The following is a 26,685-nucleotide window of genomic DNA, read 5'->3' on the forward strand; positions in this document are numbered from 1 at the left end:
GATACTCACTGTCTTCAAAGCCGGGAGGTTGCTCAACATAGACCTCTTCCTTTATTGGTCCATTGAGGAAGGCACTTTTCACGTCCATTTGATAAAGCTTAAAGCCATGGTAAGTAGCATAGGCCAATAATATGCGAATTGATTCAAGCCTAGCTACGGGTGCATAGGTTTCACCGAAATCCAAACCTTCGACTTGGGAGTATCCCTTGGCCACAAGTCGAGCTTTGTTCCTTGTCACCACACCATGCTCGTCTTGCTTGTTGCGGAAGACCCATTTGGTTCCTACAACATTTTGATTAGGACGTGGAACTAAGTGCCATACCTCATTTCTAGTGAAGTTGTTGAGCTCCTCTTGCATCGCCACCACCCAATCCGAATCTTGTAGTGCTTCCTCTACCCTGTGTGGCTCAATAGAGGAAACAAACGAGTAATGTTCACAAAAATGTGCAACACGAGATCGAGTGGTTACCCCCTTATGAATGTCGCCGAGTATGGTGTCGACGGGGTGATCTCGTTGGATTGCTTGGTGGACTCTTGGGTGTGGCGGCCTTTGTTCCTCATCCTTCTTGTCTTCCTCAATTGCATCTCCCCCTTGATCATTGCCATTATCTTGAGGTGGCTCATTTGCTTGATCTTCTACTTCATCAACTTGAGCTTCATCCTCATTTTGAGTTGGTGGAGATGCTTGCGTGGAGGAGGAAGGTTGATCTTGTGCATTTGGAGGCTCTTCGGATTCCTTAGGACACACATCCCCAACGGACATGTTCCTTAGCGCGATGCATGGAGCCTCTTCTTCACCTATTTCATCAAGATCAACTTGCTCTACTTGAGAGCCGTTAGTCTCATCAAACACAACGTCACAAGAAACTTCAACTAGTCCCGAGGACTTGTTAAAGACTCTATATGCCCTTGTGTTTGAATCATATCCTAGTAAAAAGCCTTCTACTGTCTTAGGAGCAAATTTAGATTTTCTACCTCTTTTAACAAGAATAAAGCATTTGCTACCAAAGACTCTAAAATATGAAATATTGGGCTTTTTACCGGTTAGGAGTTCGTATGATGTCTTCTTGAGGATTCGGTGTAGATATAATCGGTTGATGGCGTAGCAAGCGGTGTTGACCGCCTCGGCCCAAAACCGATCCGAAGTCTTGTACTCATCAAGCATGGTCCTTGCCATGTCCAATAGAGTTCTATTCTTCCTCTCCACTACACCATTTTGCTGTGGCGTGTAGGGAGAAGAGAACTCATGCTTGATGCCCTCCTCCTCAAGGAAGCCTTCGATTTGAGAGTTCTTGAACTCTGTTCCGTTGTCGCTTCTTATTTTCTTGATCCTTAAGCCGAACTCATTTTGAGCCCGTCTCAAGAATCCCTTTAAGGTCTCTTGGGTTTGAGATTTTTCCTGTAAAAAGAATACCCAAGTGAAGTGAGAGTAATCATCCACAATAACTAGACAGTACTTACTCCCGCCGATGCTTATGTAAGCAATCGGGCCGAATAGATCCATGTGTAGGAGCTCCAGTGGCCTGTCGGTCGACATTATGTTCTTATGTGGATGATGAGTGCCAACTTGCTTTCCTGCTTGGCATGCGCTACAAATCCTGTCTTTCTCAAAATGAACATTTGTTAGTCCTAAAATGTGTTCTCCCTTTAGAAGCTTATGAAGATTCTTCATCCCAACATGAGCTAGTCGGCGGTGCCAGAGCCAACCCATGTTAGTCTTAGCAATCAAGCAAGTGTCAAGTTCAGCTTTATCAAAATCTACCAAGTATAGCTGACCCTCTAACACTCCCTTAAATGCTATTGAATCATAACTTCTTCTAAAGACAGTGACACCTATATCAGTGAATAGACAGTTGTAGCCCATTTGACATAATTGAGATACGGAAAGCAAATTGTAATCTAAAGAATCTACAAGAAAAACATTGGAAATAGAATGGTCAGGAGATATAGCTATTTTACCAAGACCTTTGACCAATCCTTGATTTCCATCCCCGAATGTGATAGCTCGTTTGGGATCTTGGTTTTTCTCATATGAGGAGAACATCTTCTTCTCCCCTGTCATGTGGTTTGTGCACCCGCTGTCGAGTATCCAACTTGAGCCCCCGGATGCATAAACCTACAAAACAGGTTTAGTTCTTGACTTTAGGTACCCAAATGGTTTTGGGTCCTTTGGCATTAGACACAAGAACTTTGGGTACCCAAACACAAGTCTTGGAGCCCTTGTGCTTGCCCCCAACATACTTGGCAACTACCTTGCCGGATTTGTTAGTTAAAACATAAGATGCATCAAAAGTTTTAAATGAAAGACTATGTTCATTTGATGCACTAGGAGTTTTCTTAGGCAACTTAGCACGGGTTGGTTGCCTAGAACTAGATGTCTCACCCTTATACATAAAAGCATGATTTGGGCCAGAGTGAGACTTCCTAGAATGAATTCTCCTAATTTTGCTCTCGGGATAACCGGTAGGGTATAAAATGTAACCCTCGTTATCCTGAGGCATGAGAGCCTTGCCCTTAACAAAGTTGGACAATCTCTTAGGAGGGGCACTAATTTTGACATTGTCTCCCCTTTGGAAGCCAATGCCATCCTTAATGCCCGGGCGTCTCCCATTATAAAGCATGCTACGAGCAAATTTAAATTTCTCATTTTCTAAGTTGTGCTCGGCAATTTTAGCATCTAATTTTGCTATATGATCATTTTGTTGTTTAATTAAAGCCATATGATCATGAATAGCATTAACATCAACATCTCTACATCTAGTACAAATAGATACATGCTCAACAATAGATGTAGAGGGTTTGCAAGAATTCAGTTCAACAATCTTAGCATGAAGAATATCATTTTTATCTCTAAGATCGGAAATTGTAACCTTGCAAACATCAAAATCTTTAGCCTTAGCAAGCAAGTTTTCATTTTCATTTCTAAGGCTAGCAAGAGAAATGTTTAATTCTTCAATCCTAGCAAGCAAATCATCATTATTATCTCTAGGATTGGGAATTGAAACATTACAAACATGTGAATCACCCTTAGCATTTAAACTAGTATTTTCATGTCTAAGGTTGTCAATCATCTCACGGCAAGTGCTTAGCTCACTAGATAACTTTTCACATTTCTCAATTTCAAGAGCATAAGCCTTTTTAACCTTAACATGTTTCTTGTTTTCTTTAATTAGACAATCCTCTTGGGAATCCAAAAGGTCATCCTTCTCATGAATGGCACTAATTAATTCATTTAGTTTTTCCTTTTGAGCTATGTTAAGGTTGGCAAAAAGGGAACGCAAATTATCCTCCTCATCACTAGCATTATCATCACTAGAAGACTCATATTTAGTGGAGGAGTTAGATTTAACCTTCTTCCGCTTGCCGTCCTTTGCCATGAGGCACTTGTGGCCGACGTTGGGGAAGAGAAGTCCCTTGGTGACGGCGATGTTGGCGGCGTCCTCGTCGTCGGAGGAGTCGCTTGAGCTTTCGTCGGAATTCCACTCCCGACAAACATGGGCATCGCCGCCCTTCTTCTTGTAGTACCTCTTCTTTTCCCTTCTTCTCCCCTTCTTGTCGTCACCTCGGTCACTGTCACTAGATATAGGACATTTAGCAATAAAATGACCGGGCTTACCACACTTGTAGCAAACCTTTTTGGAGCGGGACTTGTAGTCTTTCCCCCTCCTTTGCTTGAGGATTTGGCGGAAGCTTTTGATGACGAGCGCCATTTCCTCATTGTCGAGCTTGGAGGCGTCTATTGGTTGTCGACTTGGTGTAGCCTCCTCCCTCTTTTCTTCCGTCGCCTTGAATGCGACGGGTTGAGCTTCGGATGTGATGGGTTCGTCAAGCTCGTTGATCTTTCTCGAGCCTTCGATCATGCACTCAAAACTTACAAAATGCCCGATAACTTCCTCGGGGGTCATTTTAGTATATCTAGGATTACCACGAATTAATTGAACTTGTGTAGGGTTAAGGAAAATGAGAGATCTTAGAATAACCTTAACCATTTCGTGGTCGTCCCATTTTACGCTCCCGAGGTTGCGCACTTGGTTCACCAAGGTCTTGAGCCGGTTGTACATGTGTTGTGGCTCCTCCCCTTTGCGAAGCCGGAACCGACCGAGCTCCCCCTCGATCGTTTCCCGCTTGGTGATCTTGGTGAGCTCATCTCCTTCGTGCGCGGTTTTGAGCACATCCCAAACCTCCTTGGCGCTCTTCAACCCTTGCACTTTGTTATACTCCTCTCTACTTAAAGAGGCGAGGAGTATCGTTGTCGCTTGAGAGTTGAAGTGCTCGATTTGGGCCACCTCATCCTCATCATAGTCCTTATCCCCTACCGACGGTACCTGTGCACCAAACTCAACAACATCCCATATACTTTTGTGGAGTGAGGTTAGATGAAATCGCATTAAATCACTCCACCTAGCATAATCTTCACCATCAAAAGTTGGTGGTTTGCCTAATGGGACGGAAAGTAGAGGTGCATGTTTAGAAATGCGAGGATAGTGCAGGGGGATCTTACTAAACTTCTTACGCTCTTGGCGTTTAGAAGTTACGGAGGGTGCGTCGGAGCCGGAGGTCGATGTTGATGAAGTGTCGGTCTCGTAGTAGACCACTTTCCTCATCCTCTTTTGCTTGTCCCCACTCCGACGCGGCTTGTGGGAAGAAGATTTTTCCTTCTTCTCTTTGTGGTGAGAAGAAGATTTCTTCTCCTTCCCTTTGTTGGAGGAGATCTTCTTCTTCTCCTTCCTCTTGGTGCGGGACTCTTCCGATGAAGTGCTCCCTTGGCTTGTAGTGGGCTTTTCGCCGGTCTCCATCTCTTTCTTGGCGTGATCTCCCGACATCACTTCGAGCGGTTAGGCTCTAATGAAGCACCGGGCTCTGATACCAATTGAAAGTCGCCTAGAGGGGGGGTGAATAGGGCGAAACTGAAATTTACAAATATAAACACAACTACAAGCCGGGGTTAGCGTTAGTAATAAAGAAACGAGTCCGTGAGAGAGGGCGCAAAACAAATCCCAAGCGAATAAGCAAGTGAGACACGGAGATTTGTTTTACCGAGGTTCGGTTCTTGCAAACCTACTCCCCGTTGAGGAGGCCACAAAGGCCGGGTCTCTTTCAACCCTTCCCTCTCTCAAACGATCCACGGATCGAATGAGCTTTCTCTTCTCAATCACTTGGAACACAAAGTTCCCACAAGGACCACCACAAGTTTGGTGTCTCTTGCCTCAAATTACAAGTGAGTTTGATTGCAAAGAAAGGATCAAGAAAGAAGAAAGCAATCCAAGCGCAAGAGCTCGAAAGAACACAAGCAAATCACTCTCTCTAGTCACTATGGCGTTGTGTGGAATTTGGAGAGGATTTGATCTCTTTGGTGTGTCTAGAATTGAATGCTAGAGCTCTTGTAGTAGTTGGGAAGTGGAAAACTTGGATGCAATGAATGGTGGGGTGGTTGGGGTATTTATAGCCCCAACCACCACATGTGGCCGTTGGGAGGCTGTCTGTTCGATGGTGCACCGGACTGTCCGGTGCACACCGGACAGTCCGGTGCCCCCTGCCACGTCATCACTGCCGTTGGATTCGACCGTTGAAGCTTCTGACTTGTGGGCCCGCCTGGGTGTCCGGTGCACACCGGACATCGACTGTTCCTTGTCCGGTGTGCCGGAGTGGGCGCGCCTGCCATCTGCGCGCGCAGAGCGCGCATTAAATGCGCGGCAGAGAGCCGTTGGCGCGGAAATGACCGTTGCTCCGGAGTCGCACCGGACAGTCCGGTGAATTATAGCGGACTAGCCGTTGGAGTTTCCCGAAGCTGGCGAGTTCCGGAGGCCGACCTCCCTTGGCGCACCGGACACTGTCCGGTGTACACCGGACAGTCCGGTGAATTATAGCGGAGTCGCCTCTGGAAATTCCCGAAGGTGGCGAGTTGGCGTTGGAGTCCTCTGGTGCACCGGACACAGTCCGGTGGCGCACCGGACACTGTCCGGTGTACACCGGACAGTCCGGTGCTCCCAGACCAGAGAGCCTTCGGTTCCCATTTGCTCCTTTGTTGAATCCAAAACTTGGTCTTTTTATTGGCTGAGTGTGAACCTTTAGCACCTGTATAACTTATGTACTAGAGCAAACTAGTTAGTCCAAGGATTTGTGTTGGGCAATTCAACCACCAAAATTATATAGGAACTAGGTGTAAGCCTAATTCCTTTCAGGGACGACTTGTGCAGCTCCGACAAAACATCGAGCAGGAGTGGGCAGGCCGAGCACTCACCGGAGGAGCACGTCATCGGGCCCGGGACGTCCAGCGCCGTATCATTGACGATGCCAGGGTAGGGCTGCCCCCGGCCTTCAGCGGGGCCGGCTAGAACCTAGCTGCAGCGGCGATGCTACTTCGAACAATGCCGGAGCCATCCACCACCGAGGGGTGACGCATCCAGGGCAAACTCAAGGGTCTCCTGAAAGATGCCGCAGTCCGACGAGTCGAAAGCTCTGCCTCCCAAAGGCGAGGGTGCCCCTCGGGGCATCGCACAACGTCCTCCCGACGCATGCGGGAGGCCTCAGTCCACACCGAGTGCACACAGGACGGAACGCCTGCAGCCCCGGACCGCCTCGGCAGCGAACAACACCGCCACGACCGTCGAGCCCACCTCGAGGAAAGGGTGCGCCGAGGCTACCACCCCAGGCGCGGAGGACGCTACGACAGTGAGGAGGATCGGAGCCCCTCGCCCGAACCACCAGGTCCGCGAGTCTTCAGCCGGGCCATACGACGGGCGCTGTTCCCGGCCCGGTTCCGAGCCCCGACTACCATCACCAAGTACTCAGGGGAGACAAGGCCGGAGTTGTGGCTTGCGGACTACCGGCTGGCATGCCAGTTGGGAGGGACGAACGACGACAACCTCATCATCCGCAACCTCCCCCTTTTCCTCTCCGAGCTGCCCGGGCATGGCTGGAGCATCTGCCTCCTGCGCAGATCTCCGACTGGGACAACGAAGGGGCGTACAATAAAAGTCGAGACGGTCCTTGATCGTCCTCTCGCTCCGTGCAGAGGCTCGGAGGCTGCTCTCGCACCAGGCTACGGCCAAACTGTTGACCACGTCAACAAACCAGCTTAAAAACATGGAGCCTAACCGTGCACCCGGGCTACGGCCAGGCCGCATGAGGGAACAACAAGGCCGACTGAGGCATCACAAAAAGAATTAAGACCTCAGAGGAGTCAAAACACTCCTCTGAGGCCTCGGGGGCTACACCCGACGGGTGCGCTCGCGCGTACCCATCGGAACAAAGTATAACCGAGAAAGGCTGGTCCCCTTGCAAAATATCCGGGAGAACCTCCAAGCGAGTACCTACACTCCCTTCAAGGCTCGGGGTCTACTGTTGGGTACCGTAATTAGGGGTACCCCCAATGCTCCTTAACCTGGCTGGAAAACATCTTCAGAACAAACCGTAAAGACTGATAAGCACGGTTCAAGTCAAGGCCTCGTCTACCAAGGGACGCGATCTCGTCTCACCCGAGCCCGGCCTCAGGCGGGAACAGTAGTCCCAGACAGATTCACGCCTCACCCGAGGGCCTCCTCAGGCAGAGGGTGCACCCTCGGCTCGCCTGAAGCCAAGCTCGGGCAGACTTTGTCGTACAACGACCTCGGCCAAATCGCTTCACCAACCGATTGTATCGCATGCGCATTTAATGTGGGGATCGTCTGACACCTTATCCTGACACACGCGCCTCAGTCGGCAAGGTCGAAGTGACCGCAGTCACTTTGCCCCTTTACTGACCGTTCTGACAGGAAAACAACGCTATTCACCCCATTCCGACTACTGTGCCAACCACCAGGGTAAAACTGAGTCACGATCTCCCCCGAATTCAGCCTCGGCCTCGGGAGAAGGTCTCCGCTTCGCCCAACCCCAGGCCTCGTTCAGCCTCAGTCTCGGGAGGAGTCACATCCTCGCCCGACCTCGGCCTCGGCCTCGGGAGAAGTCTCCGCCTCGCCCGACCTCGGGCTCGGACCGACCGCGCCATAGGGGATACATCATTACCCTACCCCTAGCTAGCTGCCTCAGGCTACGAAGGAACAAGACCGGTGTCCCATCTAGATTACTCCGGTAACAGGTAATGATGGTTCCCCGCGTGCGTCCATGACATCGGATTGTTCTCAACCCTCTACGAAAGCAAAGTAACGTCAGCAGGACCCCGGGCCGCACCGTCAGCTACGCTTCTACAGGGCTCAAGCACTTCTCCGACAGCCACGTTAGCACATATGCAGGGCTCAGGCACTTCTCCGCCGGCCACGATAGCACGTAGCTACACCCCCATTGTACAGCTGGGCCATCTCCTTGTATCTATAAAAGGGGATGTCCAAGGCCTTCCTAAGGGGAGCAGAAGGGAAAAGGCAGAGAAGAGGAGAGGCAGGCAGAGTGGGAGAAACGCAGAGGAGGCTAACTCAGACAACTCACCTCAGGGCCAGGCTCTCTCTCTCGCTCACTCTCTCTCGCGACGCTTGTAACCCCTACTACGAGCACCCCGGTGCAAGATAATGTAAGCCTAATCCTCCCTCTTGTATTCCATCTTGCATCAACCCATCTGGGCAGGGACACGCAGCGACAAATTCACTAGTCGGTTGAGGGTCCTCGCGGGTCCAAAACACCGACACATATACACATGAGAGATCAACCTTGATGTTTAGACACCCAAACTTGATGGGAACCTACCACTTCTTTTACTAGAGACTTTGAAACCCAAATGTTCTTAGGGGTGTTTGGATACAAGGGACTAAATTTTAGTCTCATCACATCGGATGTTTAGATGCTAGTTAGAAGTATTAAATATAGTTTATCTACAAAACTAATTACACAGATGAGGACTAAATGATTTACGAGTATATTAAGCCTAATTAGACCTAATTCGCTCATGTGATGCTATAGTAAACATTTGCTAATCATGGATTAATTAGGGTTAATAAATTCATCCACTCATTTAGTCTTCATCTATGTAATTAGTTTGTAATTTTAATATATTTAATACTCATAATTAACATTCAAACATATGATGTGACACGGAGTCAAAGGAACCAAACAACCCCTTAGACCTATTCTTGTTTGGCATACCTTAAAACTAGGGATGTAAATGGTACATATATTATTCGCCGGTATTCGAATTCGATCCGTCAAAAAGAGCTAAAGTTTAATTTGTATTCGAGTCTAGATACTCGATATCTGATCAGTATTTGTATCCATATTCTCAAAGTTTGAAAAATTAAAGCCATATTTAAAGTATATTATGCTAGATGGTATCACAGTAAAATTAATAATAATTATGATTTTTTGAATAAGGCGAGCTATTCAAACTTGATGTAAAAAGGTGAAATGAATTATAAATTGCGACCCATTTTAGGATGTATATCTTATATTTCCTTTAGTATAGTTTCCTTTTCCTTATTTAGTACTTGTTTATAGACTCGACGGTCGATTGCGTCTAGGGATGAAAACGGTCGGAAACGGTCGGTTAACACTAAAACCATTATCGTTTTCATATTTTTATCGGAAACAAAATCGAAAACGATAACTCCAGAAACGGAAACAATATCGGTATTTCAGAAACATCGAAAAATGAAAGTTTGGTGCGGAAAATACACCTGTAACGGTCGAAATCTAAAATACAATCGGTAAACATATCAAACTTCACAATACAACAAAGTTGACAAAAGATCACAAAGACCACAACTTCACAATTCATGATATAACAAGTTCACAAGGATCACAAATTTATAATATAAAAAATTTACAAAGATCACAAGTTCTCAATATAACAAGTTCACAATATAACAAGTTCATAAATATCACAAGTTCACAGACTCAAAGTTCACAGTTCACAATATCCACTCGATCTAGTTGACATGACATGCTTGCTTATGAAATATTTTCCCTCACATAAAGAGTTTTTTCACAACCTCACAGGAAAACCCTAAAACCTAGTGTGTGAAAAAGATAGACTGTCGGATCTCTATCATTATATATTACTAATACATAACATGTACATATAAAATGATGGATTCGTTCGAGAGACCAAATCGTTAATCCCAACTGCCTTCCAATACCATCTATCCCAAAAAAAATATAAAGGCGTCCAAAAAATACAAAAATAAGTAATCCTTATCTAGAGACGTACATACGATGTGAAAAATCACATGCTGAAAAATTCCGAAAAATTCTGAGTCACAATTCCAAAAAAAATCGAGACACAATTCCGAAAAATTCCGCGACACAAATCCGATAATTTCCGACAAAAACCAGTAACCGAAGAAAATGGTCGGTAAAACACCACACCGATTCCGATAGAAATTCCGAAAACCGATTCTGTTTTCGAAAAACACCACACCGATTCTGATAATTTTTTTTTTCGAAACCGGTTTCCGGAATTCCGAAAAATTCCGAAACCGTTTTCATCCTTAATTGCGCCACAGAAAGAGATAAAAGCATTACCAATAGGCTCATTCATCGAAAATCAGAGAGACATAAAAAGAAAAAAGAATTATGATCAAATCAATAGAAGGAAGGATCTCTTACCTGATTTGAATTTCATCTTCCTTCAAATAGGATATGCTCTAAGTCTCCCCATACTTTCCTATAATGACTGCAACGATTTTCTCCATTTTGTGAATTCCTATTTTATTTGAGTACCTCTTTTTGAACTTCGGAAGGACAAAAAAAGTACTGTGAAACGGATAATTTTAACTCATTGCGCTCTACCATTACTTTCCCACTTCGGATTCCATAAAATATAAAATATTTTTTCTTCACACCTGTATATAGCTTCTTCTAGTGATTGTTCAAACTAACCGACTTTTACCACCATCCATGTTTTTTAAAATTTTACAATTATAACATTGGATCGTACTGCACGTATTTGATCCTTTTTTATTGGTATAAAAACAATATCATCTCAGAAATACTTTGACTACAAATCTATAGTGCACGTCGAAATTTACATATTATGTAATTAATCGTGTCGATCAAAATATATATCGCTTACCTTTTTATTCAAAATATGATTATTATTTCTGGATGAAACTTTTTAAATACAATTATTATTTCTTAGACTGGGATGCACGTATATTTATCCAATTCCAATCCTTCCATCCGAAAGCAATTTTTGGGAGCATCCAGAGCCCTAGCTGGCAACATCAAAATCCCACACAGGCCTCGCGACCCAGTCGCTCCCTCCTCTCCATCTCCTCAAGCTTTTCAGTTTCCACTCACATATTTACACCGCTACGGGCCAAGCCCAAGCGAGAAGTTCTTGTAAAATACTCCGTACTACTTACTGAAAAGAATAAAAACTTCGGTCTTAAAAGTTTTTACTACTAGCAAAGACTCCTCGACTCGAGCGAGGTCGAGGAAAAGTTTCGCCATCCGGTTTGGTTGTGTTGGATTTTCCTTCTATTAAACCACACCATCTGTGCTCCTGACTCCGCTGCTCTGGTCTTTCCCACCACCGCGAACACCTGGCAATGGCGGCCCCCGCCCCGTCGGCCACCTCCCAGATGTCCTCAAGCGGCCTCCTTTCTTACTGAGCTCACCCACCACCCGCCACGCCCCCGACTCCCACGAACTCCTCCGCCTACCCACCCCTACCCTACTTCTCTCGCCCGCCGGACGCATCTCGGGGCTCTGCTCCCCGGTTCTCGGGGCCGGTGGATGCGACCGCGTCCCCGCCCCCGAAATCAGCTGCCCGGCGTCCTCATAGCGTTCCCGGGATCTAGGCCCTGAGCAATGGCAGCGGCGGTGGCGCCGCCGCTCTGCACCTGGCTCGTCGCCGCCTGTCTCTCCGCGGCCTGCGGCGATGGCGAGAAGGAGAATGAACGCAGGCACCGCGGTGGCGGCGTAGGGGGTTTCTTCGGCTCGCGCCGCCGCCTCGGCTCAGGGCGCCGCGGCGTGGGGCGCTCTGGTCAGCCCATTTCCCGTTTTCTATTGCCAAAGTCTGGTTTCTTTCACGCTTCGCTGTAACGGAGGAGTTTCACTGCATCGGTAGTGTCACAGCGGAGATTTGGCGGCGGGTTAAAGGTGGGAGTTTTATACGGTTCCAGGGTCACATAGCTCGTGCGCGCGCCCGGGATGTAGGCTTCGAGGGGATTATACCCAGCTTGATGCCGGCATCTTGGTCCAGTCTTTTTTGTTTTTGTATGGTTTCGGACTGGCCGTCAGCTCATGCTCTGGAGTAAGTTGGTGGGTTTGCAATTGCTAGGTCTGGCTGCACTAGTTTCACTAAATTTATGTAAACCTAGGATTTTTATCATGAGGAGGAACTGTGCCTACAGGGAAATTTCAGACCCAATTTTGGCGTCGCTATATTGACAACCAAAAGAAACTGAAATATTGTCTTGTTCATGAAATTGTCCTGTCTGGAACTAAGCAAGCTTGCATTCCTTAACAGTTGATATCTCTACTGCCATCCCTGGTTTTGGCTGTGCCTTTGTGGTACCATTACTTCAGCACAAGCATACCAAATGAAATGTGTGGGCAAACCATCCTATATTATTTGTTGATTGTGGTGTCTTCTTTTGTTCTCCCCTGTGGGCCACTCAGATGACCAAAGTTTTTACTTGAAAAGGGATTCAATTGATATATGGGCATTTGTGGATGGCACTGCCTTTCCTGTTGTCCACTTCTATTTGTCTTACATGCTGATTTCTGGTAGTTGTACACCGAATGAACAAAATTCTGGTGAACTGCAGGAATGGCCATGTCTGTTGCCTTGCATCCTGAAAGGACAGCTGTGGAAAATAAGAAACCTGATATGAAACAGAGGAGAGTGGTTGTCACTGGCATGGGTGTAGTGACGCCACTAGGGCATGATCCTGATGAATTCTACAATAACCTTTTAAGGGGTATCAGTGGAATAAGCGAGATAGAGGCATTTGATTGTTCTCACTATCCCACGGTATTTAGTTTCTTATCATGGTTAATGATGTGAGGTTTGTTGTAGAATTACGCTGAAACATGCTGTACTTCATCGACACTATGTTTCATACAGAGAATCGCGGGAGAAATCAAATCATTTTCGACAGATGGTTGGGTTGCACCAAAGCTAGCTAAGCGAATGGACAAGTTTATGCAATATTTGATAACAGCTGGAAAGAAAGCATTGGAGAATGCTGGAATCACTGAAGAAGTCATGAATGAGTTGGAAAAATCAAGATGTGGAGTCCTCATTGGGTCTGCTATGGGTGGCATGAAGGTGCAGATTCTTACATTACATGATATACTTGCTGAAAAGATCGTTTTTTAATTAGCTTCTCTTCTAATTCTATTTTGATCAGGTTTTCAGTGATGCAATTGAAGCTTTGAGGGTTTCATACAAGAAGATGAACCCATTCTGTGTACCTTTTGCAACTACAAACATGGGTTCTGCGATTCTTGCTATGGATCTGGTACCTTATATGATTAACGATCTTTTCTTGCTATTTCATTTCTTTACTTGTTTGTTGATACTTTGACAGATAGATATGATGATTCTTGATTACTGAAATTGCCCTTCATATGCAGGGTTGGATGGGCCCAAATTACTCTATCTCTACTGCTTGTGCTACTAGCAACTTCTGCATTCTGAATGCAGCTAATCATATCAGAAAAGGGGAAGCTGTAAGTAACTTCATTTTATTGTGCTCTCTTCTACAATAAGTAGTGTCTAATTGCAGTTGTAGCCTAAACATACAGGATGTTATGCTTTGTGGTGGTTCTGATGCACCAATCATCCCTATTGGTAAGGCTCCCCTCTGATTTTTAGATATCTTCACTCCCAATTTCTTCTGTTTCGTTTTGACTTGAACCTCAACTTTTCTTATGCATATATTGAGTTTATTGTTTGATCCTTTAAAACTGTTAAATGCAGGATTGGGAGGTTTTGTGGCCTGCAGAGCTCTTTCACAGAGAAACAGTGATCCAGCAAAAGCTTCTCGACCTTGGGATGTGGTCAGTAGCTGTAAATTTAAGAATACTAATTACTACTTGTGGACCAAATTATTGATTTACTATATGCTAGTGATACATTTATCAGTTATGCTTGTCTTTTGCAGTGTATTTCTCTGCTGTTGAATGTTTCGGAGTGAAGTAATTCTTGTTTTTCTCAGTATTCTTAACTCCATGTTACAGGATCGTGATGGATTTGTTATGGGAGAAGGGTCTGGTGTGCTTGTTTTGGAAGAACTTGAGCATGCAAAGGTTTCATTCATGCAATTTTCTTGGGTCCATTGTCCTTTTGGTTTAGGTTGATTTCAGTCAATTGCTAAGAGCATCCAACTCATATTCTGCAGCAAAGAGGTGCAGAAATATATGCTGAATTTCTAGGAGGAAGTTTCACATGCGATGCATACCATATGACAGAACCTCATCCTGAAGGTCATATTTTTCTTTAATGTTGTGGTGCATTTGGGTTTCCTTCTATATCTTCGTATCCTTATATGTTGATACTGATGTTATGTTCATGCAAATAAAATATCAGGGAAAGGGGTTATTCTTTGTATTGAAAACGCATTAGCAGATTCAGGAGTAACAAAGGAGGACATTAACTATATAAATGCCCATGCAACATCTACACAGATGGGTGATTTGAAAGAATTTGAAGCTCTCAACCGTTGTTTTGGCCAGAATCCTCAGGTAATTTTGTATTTCATAATCTTTTATTTTAGACCTAGCAACCTTCTTTTTTGGAAAAAAAATCAAACTTCTGTTTTTCTCGGTTTGGTTGAGCAAATGATTTGCTTATATGTATTGCAGCTACGAGTGAACTCAACAAAGTCGATGACAGGCCATCTGCTAGGAGCTGCTGGTGGAATAGAGGCTGTTGCTGCTATACAAGTAAGGAGATTAATGTAACTTTTCCTGTCAGGGTTGTTTGTTTTCTTTTTATTACTCAAAAGCATCTACCTTTATAGGGTCCAAAATTTCGATATCGTAGTGAGCTATCTGCTGAGATATGATCTAGTATTCCATTTATCAAGGTCTGTTGTTGGAAGTATTCGAAGTATAGTGCTTTTTTTTTGTTTGATTTCATGTGCAGAGTGCAATGGAGTCATGTTAAATAAAAACAATGTTTTGTGCATTAAAGACCATTACAAACTTAGGAAACATAACTTTGTGATACTGGTAGGTGGCAGACAAATGCAAAATTACTACTCACTAATACAGCTGTATGGCATGTACCAAAGAAAGAAAATGTTTTTGATAGTCTGATAGATGGTTTAAGCATCAACTCTCAAGTGCAACTGATGCAACTAGGCAACATAGAATACACCATGATAGGATGGTCTAGACCATTGATTACATAAAGAAATGCAAGTTCAATGTCTAATCAGGTTCCTTAGATATTGTTCTCTTTAATATTGCCTTTTTGCTGGGCCCAAGATGTATGGAGTATGCCCAGTATGGGGGAAGTTTCCATTTTTTAGCATCAGTCTTCTATAAAAGGTTTCAGTATATTAGTCCCTCCGTTCTTTTTTATTTGTTGTGTTTTAGTTCAAAAATGAACTAGCCGGCGACAAATATTCGAGAACGGAGGTAGTATATTGTATCCAATACGGACAAGCTACCTGAGGGCAGTATTCATAGGGAAATTATGGCATAAGAAAGCACCACATTGTAGCGCTTTTTTTTTTCTTATAAAATTTCTGGTGAATTGGACTTTGATGTATCTACAAAGTTAGTAATTCACACTAGTTGTTCACAAAGTATCTAGATTCAGTTTCTTGACCAGACTTCCATGCCATTTAATACCGCAGGATAATATCAGTAGTACACCAGTATGATAAAGCACTAAATGAACACTGGTTTTGTAACATCCTTTAGGTCTTCATTTATAATGATGTTCTTTTGAGTGGTCTAGACAAACATAATTCCAAAGTACCGAGTTTTGACATTATATTCTTTAAAAGTCTATTTTTTTCCAATGTAAAATACCGAGGTTACTACAAGTCCATTTCGTCTCTAGGTCCTTGTAGGGGATGGAATTTGATGGTAAGAAGTTTCTCAATGGGCAACTTTTTGTTTGAGTTTCTATCAGAAATGGGGGTTTATGCCAAATCTTAAACTTAAGAAAACTGGTACAATGGATGCTGTTTCTAGACACTTATCATTTAAGCAGACTTATACAATGCATGTGGTTTCTAGACACTTGTTTTTTCCCCGCTAAGGGCTTGTTCGGTTAGCTCTCAATCCATGTGGATTGAGTGGGATTGGGTGGGTTTCAATCTCAAGCAAGTCAAAATTCTTCTAAATTTTTTCCAATCCCATCCAATCTATGTATAATGGGAATAACCGAACAAGGCCTAAGATGGTCGATTAGTTTGGCATCAGAAAGTGCTACCTTGCTGTTCCTCAAAGCACGAGACCTAGTCGAGTGTGGTAACCAACGACCAGCATGTTGGCATTTGATAGCGCACCAAGGGTATCTACTATGTATCAACTTAGTGAGCAGCACCATCAGGGTGCTGGATGTGTTACGAGTCTTGATGCAAACGATATATATCATGTCATCCTCATGGTTTCTACTGCATTGTGTACTTGCAGGCTATAAGGACAGGTTGGGTGCATCCAAATCTCAATTTGGACAATCCAGAGAAAACCGTGGTACTTCTCTTTTTAACCCAGAATTTCCCTCTCTTGATTCATAATCTTATCCATTGACCCTGTTTCACAAAACTTGGCATTTATTGATGTATTGGTATACATCAGTGTATGGAATGGTGGGCACCGGATTGCTGTAAAGTGACTAATAGAGCCAAAATCCAAACAGGAAGAGCTAAAAGTGACTCCGTTTAGCTCCTAAGTGACTAAACTTTAGTCATTTTTGCTATGAAACCGGAAATGGAACAACAAACCAGTGTATCAGTTTGCAATCAGGCCCATGTAGTTTGTGCTGATCTCTTGTTTTCCATCTATCTGAAAGCAGTGCCCAATATGCTTTTTTTTTCCTTCCATCTTGGCTTAGGATGTCAGGATGCTGGTGGGCCCGCAGAAGGAGAGATGTGATGTGAAGGTGGCGCTGTCGAACTCGTTTGGATTTGGCGGGCACAACTCATCGATTTTGTTTGCACCATTCAAGTGATAGCCGTTGACAAATTTCTTGTGGTGGGCTACACACCGTCGAACTGAGACCTTGTATAAGAAAGTATTTACCGGACGCAGCAATATCTCCTGTACTGCAAGATTAGGAAGAGATCCAAAAGGCTTAGTAGGATGTGTATTGCCCCACAACCGGACGAAAGATGGAAACTGGTCCGAAATTATGTCGACCGAGAAGGGCATCCGTTCAGATGCCCCCCCCCCCCTTTACGTGTTATATTTTCTTTCAGATGCAAGTGTACCCTATATATAATTAAACAATTAATATCATCATCATTAACATAACATTTTAGTCCTAAATAAGTTAGGGTAGGCTAGGATTGAAATCTAACAAGAAGTCATAAAAAGAAAGGGGAGGGGAAAAGATCTTGAGAGAACTAAAAGAGAAAAGGACTAAGAACTAAAAGGGAAAAGGATTCATCACGGCTTGGGCACGTGGATAGCTTCTTTTCAAGCACTTCTATCCAAACACAATTCTTTTGAGATATTTTATTCCTTCAAATCTCTTTTAATTGTTTCCTCCTAAGTCAAGTTTGGTCGTCCTCTACCTCTCTTCACATTATTGTCCCGTCTTATGATGCCTTTGTGCACTGGTGCCTCTGGGGTCTTCGATGAACATGTCTAAATCATCTCAACCGATGTTGAATAAGTTTTTCTTCAATTGGCGGTACTCCTAGCCGATCGCGCATGTCATCGTTTCTCACTCGGTCCAATCTTGTGCGCCCACATATACGATACAACATACGTATCTCTGCGTCAGTTAGTTGTTGGATATGCCGTCTCTTAGTAGGCTAACACTCATCCCATATAACATAGCAGGTGTAATCACTGTCCTGTAGAACTTGTCTTTCAGCTTATGTGGCACTCTTTTGTCATATAGGACTCCCGATGCTTGACGCCATTTCATCCAATCCACTTTGATCCTTTGGCTAACATCTTTATCAATATCACCATCTCTTTGTAGCATTGACCCCCAAATAACGGAAGGTATCCTTCTTTGGTACTACCTGGCCTCCCAAGCTTACATCTCCGTCATCATTAATTATAGTACCAAAGTCATATCTCATATACTAGGTTTTGGTCCTGCTAATTCTAAACCTTTTGACTCTAGGGTCTCACGTCATAACTCCACCTTTCTATTTACTCCTTCCTGGCTTTCATCTACTAGAACTACATCGTCAGCGAAAAGCATACACCAAGTGATATCTCCTTGTATATCCCTCGTGACATCATGTATCACTAAGGCAAATAGATAAGGGATCAAAGCTTAACCTTGATGTAGTCATATGTTAATCAGAAAACATTTGTGTCACCACCAGTTGTTCGGACGCTAGTCACAACCTTGTCATACAAGTCCTTGATGAGTGTTGTCGGGGACCATAATTAGGGGTACCCTCAAGACGCCTAATTCTCAGCTGGTAACCCCCATCAGCATAAAGCTGCAAAGGCCTGATGGGTGCGATTAAGTCAGAGATCAGTCCGTTCGAGCGACTCGATCAGGCCTCGTCCGAGCCTAGCCTCGGACAAGGGCAGCCGACCCCGGAGGATTTTCGTCTCGCCCGAGGCCCCCCTCCAACGGCGGACACATCTCCGGCTCGCCCGAGGCCCTGCCTTCGCTGAGAAGCAACCCTGACTAAATCGCCGCACCGACCGACCGAATCGCAGGAGCATTTAACGCAAAGGCGGCCTGACACCTTTATCCTGACGCACGCCGCTCGACAGAGCCGAAGTGACCGCCGTCACTTCGCCGCTTCACTGACCGGCCTGACAGAAGGACAGCGCCGCCTGCGCCACTCCGACTGCAGTGCCACTTGACAGAGTGAGACTGACAGGCAGTCAGGTCCTGCCAAAGGCACCATAGGAAGCTCCGCTCCGCCCGACCCTAGGGCTCAGACTCGGGCTAAGTCCCGGAAGACGGCGAACTCCGCTCCGCCCGACCCAGGGCTCGGACTCGGGCTAAGTCCCGGAAGACGGCGAACTCCGCTCCGCCCGACCCCAGGGCTCGGACTCGGGCTAAGTCCCGGAAGACGGCGAACTCCGCTCCGCCCGACCCCAGGGCTCGGACTCGGGCTAAGTCCCGGAAGACGGCGAACTCCGCTCCGCCCAACCCAGGGCTCGGACTCGGGCTAAGTCCCGGAAGACGGCGAACTCCGCTCCGCCCGACCCAGGGCTCGGACTCGGGCTCAGCCCCAGAAGACGACGAACTCCGCTTCGCCCGACCTCAGGGCTCAGACTCCGCCCTGGCCTCTGCCGAACGACCTCTGCCTCGCCCGACCCAGGGGCTCGGACTCGGCCTCGGCCACGGAAGACAGACTCGACCTCGGCCAACCATCTTCCAAGGGCGCCAGCCCGACCCGAGGCCTCGGCAGGTCAAATCCGGCGTCGGTCCCGCTGACGGACAACCCGGCTAGGCTCCGGCCAACCAGGTTTTCATTTTCGAGCCAACTCCGCCTCTGTTCATGCTGATATCGCTACCCCTGGCCTCGGCTCATCGAAGAGCGGCCAAGGGGTCCCTTTAACTAAGCTAGAGGAGCCTCAGACAACAAGGCCGACCGAGCTAAGGGACTCCTACGCCTCCAGGATACGGATACCTCACTCGTCACCTTGACACGGGGCGACTCATGCTTGGTGAAGCGGTTCAGCTAATCAACAGGCGAGTCTTAGTGCTCGAAAATGAGGAAAAAACACGGCTCCGCGCCAAAATTACATACATGTTCAGGCCTCGACAGCCATAATGAGCAAAAACACTGGCATTCAAAGTGCCATTACAAACGGAACTCCGGTTCCCCCTCCGCAGGTACAAACAACCCCACTCCATGGGGGAAGGCCTGCGGAGCAACAGAAGACCGACGAACGGCGCGTCGTCACCTGCTCCGGCGGCAGCGACGACGACGCCTTCTGCTCCGGGGGGCCGAACAGCGGCAGCACTGACCTCAGGGCGGATGCTGCTGCTAGGAGGCCCCCGCCCATGCCCAAACTTGTGAGGCAAGGACGGGCAGAAGGCCGTAGAGTCGGAGGTCGGTCCGTGGGCGGCCCTGGCTATCTCGTCGGCGGAGGAACCTCTTCCAGCTGCCGTGGCAAACGCCGCGCCGCGAGCGGCTCCGAAGCCGCTCGCGCCCGAGAGCCAGGCACGCGGCAGCTGCCAACGCCGCGGACAACAACCGCCCTTCCCCCCGATCACTGAGGGAAGGAGCGGGCCGCCGCCCACGCAGGGGCCGACCCCAACTCGGCACACTCCCCTCCCCAGCCCTGGTGATGAAAATCCTTGAGGCTGAGGGAGGGGCAGAGGCCGCAGCCCGGCTCGCTTTCCCCCACCATCAAGCCGGAGGTCACCATCTTGGGTGACCGCCGGTGGAGGGGTGCAGCTGGGCTGCATGATGAAAATCCTTGAAGCCGAACGATGGCTGAAAGGTACCAACTCCCACGGAGTTGCATTCCTCCAACGATGAGGCGAAAAGACGGCGGGTATCCCCCATCCGGGGGCTTGGAAGGTGAAGAGACGCGATGCATAAGGGAGCGAGAAGACATGGTCGCATTCCGAAAGGGGTCGCCCTCCTTTTAAAGGCAACTCTCCCTACTCGCGCCCCCAGACGTCACGGGCTGAGTCTTCTCCAACACGCTCCAAGGCCTTCCCCAGCGGCGCGAGGGCTGGGTCCCGCACGTCATGCAAGCCAGTTCAGAGCAGAAGAAGCCAAACCGCCGCGAGTGGTGCACACACGACCGCCCGGCGGTTACAAGTGACCCTCCACTTTTGCCCAGACCAACGGGCAAAAGAGGCGGGCAGCCATGCAGGCGGCATGCAACCGCGCCAAGTGGACACGCTCCTCCGACTCCCAACGCGCCCAGCCTGGAGGCCCAGGCCCACGCGTCACGCAACCGGCGCGCCGGACGCTGCATGCAAACAACTGCACCGCCACTTGCGCCACCACCGCGCCTTTTCGGTTGCGGAACCAATACCGCAACTCGAGGCGACCAGGCACACGACCCAGCAGCGCCAGCCTGGCGCGGCGGTCAATGCGATCGAAAGTGGGCCGGTAGTAATGACGGTGGCAGGCGGGCGGGAGCAGCGGTCACGTCGTCAGCCAAGCTCACGTCCCATCCGGGGGCAGCAAGAGAACCTCCTCTCACGGCGTGAAGACAACGCGCCCGTGATCCGTTCCTCGAACGGCTCGCGCACGCGCGACGGCCGCCCCGCCTACCACTCGCCACGTCGCATTAACTCCGCGGCAGGACAGGCAGCGCTTCTGGCGGGAGAGGCGGGCGACGCTTCGCCTTCGCCGTAATAACCGCGCCAAAAAAGGTACGCCGCGTCGTTCGATTTCGTACCCTTTTCCGTTTTTTCCTCTTTCTCTATCTCTTGCAACAGGGACCGGGAAAGGGGGATACCCCGAAAAGGGCCCTTCCCCGTGAAGGAACCGGGCTCCGAGCCTCCCTACTGATCAGAGGTTCGAAGGCTGGCCCCCCGAGGGGTTCAACAGCCGCCTCAGATCGCGTGGGCCCTACACCCACTACTGGTCAGAGGTTCGAAGGCCGGCCCCTCGAAGGGTTCCACGGCCGCCTCAGGCTTACTCGGGCTCCGCGCCCATTACTGATCAGGGGTTCGAAGGCTGGCCCCCGAAGGGTTCACAGCCGCCTCAGACGCCGAGCGAGGGATGGCCAGGGGTACGTTCGATACATAACCAAGGCTCGAGCTGCGCTCCCGAGGTACCCTAGGACATTTCCGAGACCAGCGGGAGCGATCTTGTAACGGAATCCCATCGGAGGGAGGCATCGAGCCCTCGGACCCCGTCGCCAGGGGACCGGGTCCGGCAAATCACCCGCAGGTACTTTTGGGCGTGCCTCTGGGCCCCTAGCCGACCCCTAACGAACGGGGCACGGACGTCCACTCGGATTACCCGCTTGCAGCTCACCGGAGACACCATGTTCGGCGCCCATCGAGGGTAACATGGCGCTTTCCCCCCTCCTCCTTGCGGAAAGGCGACGCAGGGGCGTATGAAAAAAAGCCGAGTCTGTCCCTGATCGCCCTCTCGCCCTGTGCGGAGGCTCGGGGGCTGCTCTCGCAAACCCGGCTCCGACGAACCGTTGACAGCGTCAACATACCAGCCCGAGAACTTGGGCCCCGATCGTACACCCGGGCTACGACCAGTTCGCATGAGGGAACAACCAGACCAGCCGAAGCATTACGCAAGGCATTAAGACCTCGAAGGAGTGAAACCACTCCTCCGAGGCCTCAGGGGCTACACCCGGCGGGTGCGCTCGCGCGCACCCACCGGAACAAAATGCAATCGAGAAAGGCTGGTCCCCTTGCAAAAAAGTGCGACGAAAGCCTCCAAGCGAGTGCTAACACTCCCTTCGAGGCTCGGGGGCTACTTTCGGGGACCATAATTAGGGGTACCCTCAAGACGCCTAATTCTCAGCTGGTAACCCCCATCAGCATAAAGCTGCAAAGGCCTGATGGGTGCGATTAAGTCAGGGATCAGTCCGTTTGAGTGACTCGATCAAGCCTCGTCCGAGCCTAGCCTCGGACAAGGGCAGCCGACCCCGGAGGATTTCCGTCTCGCCCGAGGCCCCCCTCCAACGGCGGACACATCCCCGGCTCGCCCAAGGCCCTGCCTTCGCTGAGAAGCAACCCTGACTAAATTGCCGCACCGACCGACCGAATCGCAGGAGCATTTAACGCAAAGGCGGCCTGACACCTTTATCCTGACGCACGCCGCTCGACAGAGCCGAAGTGACCGCCGTCACTTCGCCGCTTCACTGACCGGCCTGACAGAAGGACAGCGCCGCCTGCGCCACTCCGACTGCAGTGCCACTTGACAGAGTGAGACTGACAGGCAGTCAGGTCCTGCCAAAGGCACCATAGGAAGCTCCGCTCCACCCGACCCCAGGGCTCGGACTCGGGCTAAATCCCGGAAGACGACGAACTCCGCTCCGCCTGACCCAGGGCTCGGACTCGGGCTAAGTCCCGGAAGACGGCGAACTCCGCTCCGCCCGACCCCAGGGCTCGGACTCGGGCTAAGTCCCGGAAGACGGCGAACTCCGCTCCGCCCGACCCCAGGGCTCAGACTCGGGCTAAGTCCCGGAAGACGGCGAACTCCGCTCCGCCCGACCTAGGGCTCGGACTCGGGCTAAGTCCCGGAAGACGGCGAACTCCGCTCCGCCCGACCCAGGGCTCGGACTCGGGCTCAGCCCCAGAAGACGACGAACTCCGCTTCGCCCGACCCCAGGGCTCGGACTCCGCCCTGGCCTCTACCGAACGACCTCCGCCTCGCTCGACCCAGGGGCTCGGACTCGGCCTCGGCCACGGAAGACAGACTCGACCTCGGCTTCGGAGGAGCCTCCACGATGCCCAACCTAGGGCGCAGGCCAGCCACGTCAACAGGAAGCGCCATCATCACCCTACCCCGAGCTGACTCGGGCCGCAGAGAACAAGACCGGTGTCCCATCTGGCTAGCTCCGCCAGATAGGCAATGATGGCGCCACGCAAGCTCTGTGATGACGGCGGCTCTCAGCTCTCTTACGGAAGCAGGAGGACGTCAGCAAGGACTCAACCGCTCCGACAGCTGTCCCTCCGCCAGGCTCCGTCGCTCCTCCGACGGCCACGACATCACACCAGTTGGGTGCCAAGATCTCTCCGGCTGCCACATCGGCATGTACTTAGGGCGCTAGCTCTCCCCCGCTAGACACGTAGCACTCTGCTACACCCCCATTGTACACCTGGATCCACTCCTTACGCCTATAAAAGGAAGGACCAGGGCCCTCTTAGAGAGGGTTGGCCGCGCGGGGACGAGGACAGGGACAGGCGCTCTCTTGGGGCCGCTCGCTTCCCTCACCCGCGTGGACGCTTGTAACCCCCTACTGCAAGCGCACCCGACCTGGGCGCGGGACGAACACGAAGGCCGCGGGATTTCCACCTCTCTCACGCCCGTCTCCGGCCACCTTCGCTTCCCCCCTTCGCGCTCGCCCACGCGCTCGACCCATCTGGGCTGGGGCACGCAGCGACATTCACTCGTCGGCTTAGGGACCCCCCGGTCTCGAAACGCCGACAAGTGTAATATAATTTGTTGGAACTTTATGCTTGTCTAATGCCCACCACATGAGATCCTAGGTATTTTATCATAGGTCTTTTCTAAATCGATAAAACCATGTGCAAGTGCTTCTTCTATATTGCTCCATGACTTGCCTTATTAAGAAAATTGCTTCCATAATTGACCTTTCGGGCACGAATCCAAATTGGTTCACGGTGATATGTGTCATTTCTCTCAGGCGATGCTTGTCGGCATTTCGAGACCGGGGGGTCCCTAAGCCGACGAGTGAATGTCGCCGCGTGCCCCAGCCCAGATGGGTCGAGCGCGTGGGCGAGCGCGAAGGGGGGAAGTGAGGTGGCCGGAGATGGGCCTGAGAGAGGTGGAAATCCCGCGGCCTTCGTGTTCGTCCCGCGCCCAGGTCGGGTGCGCTTGCAGTAGGGGGTTACAAGCGTCCACGCGGGAGAGGGAAGCGAGCGGCCCCAAGAGAGTGCCTGTCCCGTCCTCGTCCCCGCGCGGCCAACCCTCTCTAAGAGGGCCCTGGTCCTTCCTTTTATAGGCATAAGGAGAGGATCCAGGTGTACAATGGGGGTGTAGCAGAGTGCTACGTGTCTAGCGGGGGAGAGCTAGCGCCCTAAGTACATGCCGATGTGGCAGCCGGAGAGATCTTGGCACCCAGCTGGTGTGATGTCGTGGCCGTCGGAGGAGCGACGGAGCCTGGCGGAGGGACAGCTGTCGGAGCGGTTGAGTCCTTGCTGACGTCCTCCTGCTTCCGTAAGAGAGCTGAGAGCCGCCGTCGTCACAGAGCTTGCGGGGCGCCATCATTGCCTATCTGGCGGAGCTAGCCAGATGGGACACCGGTCTTGTTCTCTGCGGCCCGAGTCAGCTCGGGGTAGGGTGATGATGGCACTTCCTGTTGACGTGGCTGGCTTGCGCCCTAGGTTGGGCGACGTGGAGGCTCCTCCGAAGCCGAGGTCGAGTCTGTCTTCCGTGGCCGAGGCCGAGTCCGAGCCCCTGGGTCGGGCGAGGCGGAGGTCGTTCGGCAGAGGCCAGGGCGGAGTCCGAGCCCTGGGGTCGGGCGAAGCGGAGTTCGTCGTCTTCTAGGGCTGAGCCCGAGTCCGAGCCCTGGGGTCGGGCGAAGCGGAGTTCGTCGTCTTCTGGGGCTGAGCCCGAATCCGAGCCCTGGGGTCGGGCGGAGCGGAGTTCGTCGTCTTCTGGGGCTGAGATCGAGTCCGAGCCCTGGGATCGGGCGGAGCGGAGTTCGCCGTCTTCCGGGGCTTAGCCCGAGTCCGAGCCCTGGGGTCGGGCGGAGCGGAGTTCGCCGTCTTCCGGGACTTAGCCCGAGTCCGAGCCCTGGGGTCGGGCGGAGCGGAGTTCGCCGTCTTCCGGGACTTAGCCCGAGTCCGAGCCCTGGGTCGGGCGGAGCGGAGTTCGCCGTCTTCCGGGACTTAGCCCGAGTCCGAGCCCTGGGTCGGGCGGAGCGGAGCTTCCTATGGTGCCTTTGGCAGGGCCTGACTACCTGTCAGTTTCACTCTGTCAAGTGGCACTGCAGTCGGAGTGGCGCAGGCGGCGCTGTCCTTTTGTCAGGCCGGTTAGTGGAGCGGCGAAGTGATAGCGGTCACTTCGGCTCTGCCGGGGGGCGCGTGTCAGGATAAAGGTGTCAGGCCACCTTTGCGTTAAATGCTCCTGCGATTCGGTCGGTCGGTGCGGTGATTCAGTCAGGGTTGCTTCTTAGCGAAGGCAGGGCCTCGGGCGAGCCGGAGATGTGTCCGCCGTTGGAGGGGGGCCTCGGGCGAGACGGAAATCCTCCATGGTCGGCTACCCTTGTCCGAGGCTAGGCTCGGGCGAGGCATGATCAAGTCGCTCGTATGGACTGATCCCTGACTTAATCGCACCCATCAGGCCTTTGCAGCTTTATGCTGATGGGGGTTATCAGCTGAGAATTAGGAGTCTTGAGGGTACCCCTAATTATGGTCCCCGACAGTAGCCCCCGAGCCTCGAAGGGAGTATTATCACTCGCTTGGAGGCTTTCGTCGCACTTTTTTGCAAGGGGACCAGCCTTTCTCGGTTGCATTTTGTTCCGGTGGGTGCGCGCGAGCGCACCCGCCGGGTGTAGCCCCCGAGGCCTTTGAGGAGTGGTTTCACTCCTCCAAGGTCTTAATGCCTTGCGCAAGGCTTCGGCTGGTCTGGTTGTTCCCTCATGCGAACTGGTCGTAGCCCGGGTGTACGGTCGGGGTCCAAGTTCTCGGGCTGGTATGTTGACGCTGTCAACGGTTCGGCCGGAGCCGGGTTTGCGAGAGCAGCCCCCGAGCCTCCGCACAGGGCGAGAGGGCGATCAGGGACAGACTCGGCTTTTTATATACGCCCCTGCGTCGCCTTTCCGCAAGGAGGAGGGGGGAAAGCGCCATGTTACCCTCGATGGGCGCCGAACATGGTGTCTCCGGTGAGCTGCAAGCGGGTAATCCGAGTGGACGTCCGTGCCCCGTTCGTTAGGGGTCGGCTAGGGGCCCAGAGGCATGTCCAAAAGTACCTGCGGGTGATCTGCCGGACCCGGTCCCCTGGCGATGGGGTCCGAGGG

The 26,685-nt window shown here is 50.2% G+C and overlaps 1 protein-coding gene across 2 annotated transcripts; it reads left to right on the plus strand.

Annotated features, from left to right (window-relative positions):
- Window positions 1-11,354: 11,354 nt before the first annotated feature.
- On the plus strand, window positions 11,355-17,343 carry LOC100383498 (uncharacterized). Of its 2 annotated transcripts, none has more exons than XM_035962358.1 (13): window positions 11,355-11,911; window positions 12,699-12,904; window positions 12,998-13,201; window positions 13,284-13,394; window positions 13,510-13,605; window positions 13,681-13,726; window positions 13,856-13,935; window positions 14,116-14,184; window positions 14,277-14,361; window positions 14,465-14,619; window positions 14,740-14,820; window positions 16,528-16,587; window positions 16,957-17,343. In XM_035962358.1, the coding sequence occupies exons 1-13, from the start codon at window positions 11,737-11,739 to the stop codon at window positions 16,987-16,989; spliced, it is 1,401 nt and encodes a 466-aa protein (XP_035818251.1). In that variant the 5' UTR covers window positions 11,355-11,736; the 3' UTR covers window positions 16,990-17,343. The 2 variants fall into 2 exon arrangements, with proteins under 2 accessions (XP_035818251.1, NP_001169617.1); NM_001176146.1 differs by having other exon boundaries at window positions 11,453-11,911; window positions 16,949-17,286.
- Window positions 17,344-26,685: the final 9,342 nt, after the last annotated feature.

Source organism: Zea mays, chromosome 9 (genome assembly GCF_902167145.1).
Source record: "Zea mays cultivar B73 chromosome 9, Zm-B73-REFERENCE-NAM-5.0, whole genome shotgun sequence".
Classification (NCBI taxonomy): Eukaryota; Viridiplantae; Streptophyta; class Magnoliopsida; order Poales; family Poaceae; genus Zea; species Zea mays.

Excerpts from the sequence above, each read along its gene's own strand:
- LOC100383498 (NM_001176146.1), top strand. The coding sequence starts at position 11,737 with ATGGCAGCGGCGGTGGCGCCGCCGCTCTGCACCTGGCTCGTCGCCGCC. Across the intron at positions 11,912-12,698 it reads CCGCGGCGTGGGGCGCTCTG|GAATGGCCATGTCTGTTGCC; the intron begins GTCAGCCCATTT and ends GGTGAACTGCAG. Across the intron at positions 12,905-12,997 it reads ATTGTTCTCACTATCCCACG|AGAATCGCGGGAGAAATCAA; the intron begins GTATTTAGTTTC and ends TGTTTCATACAG.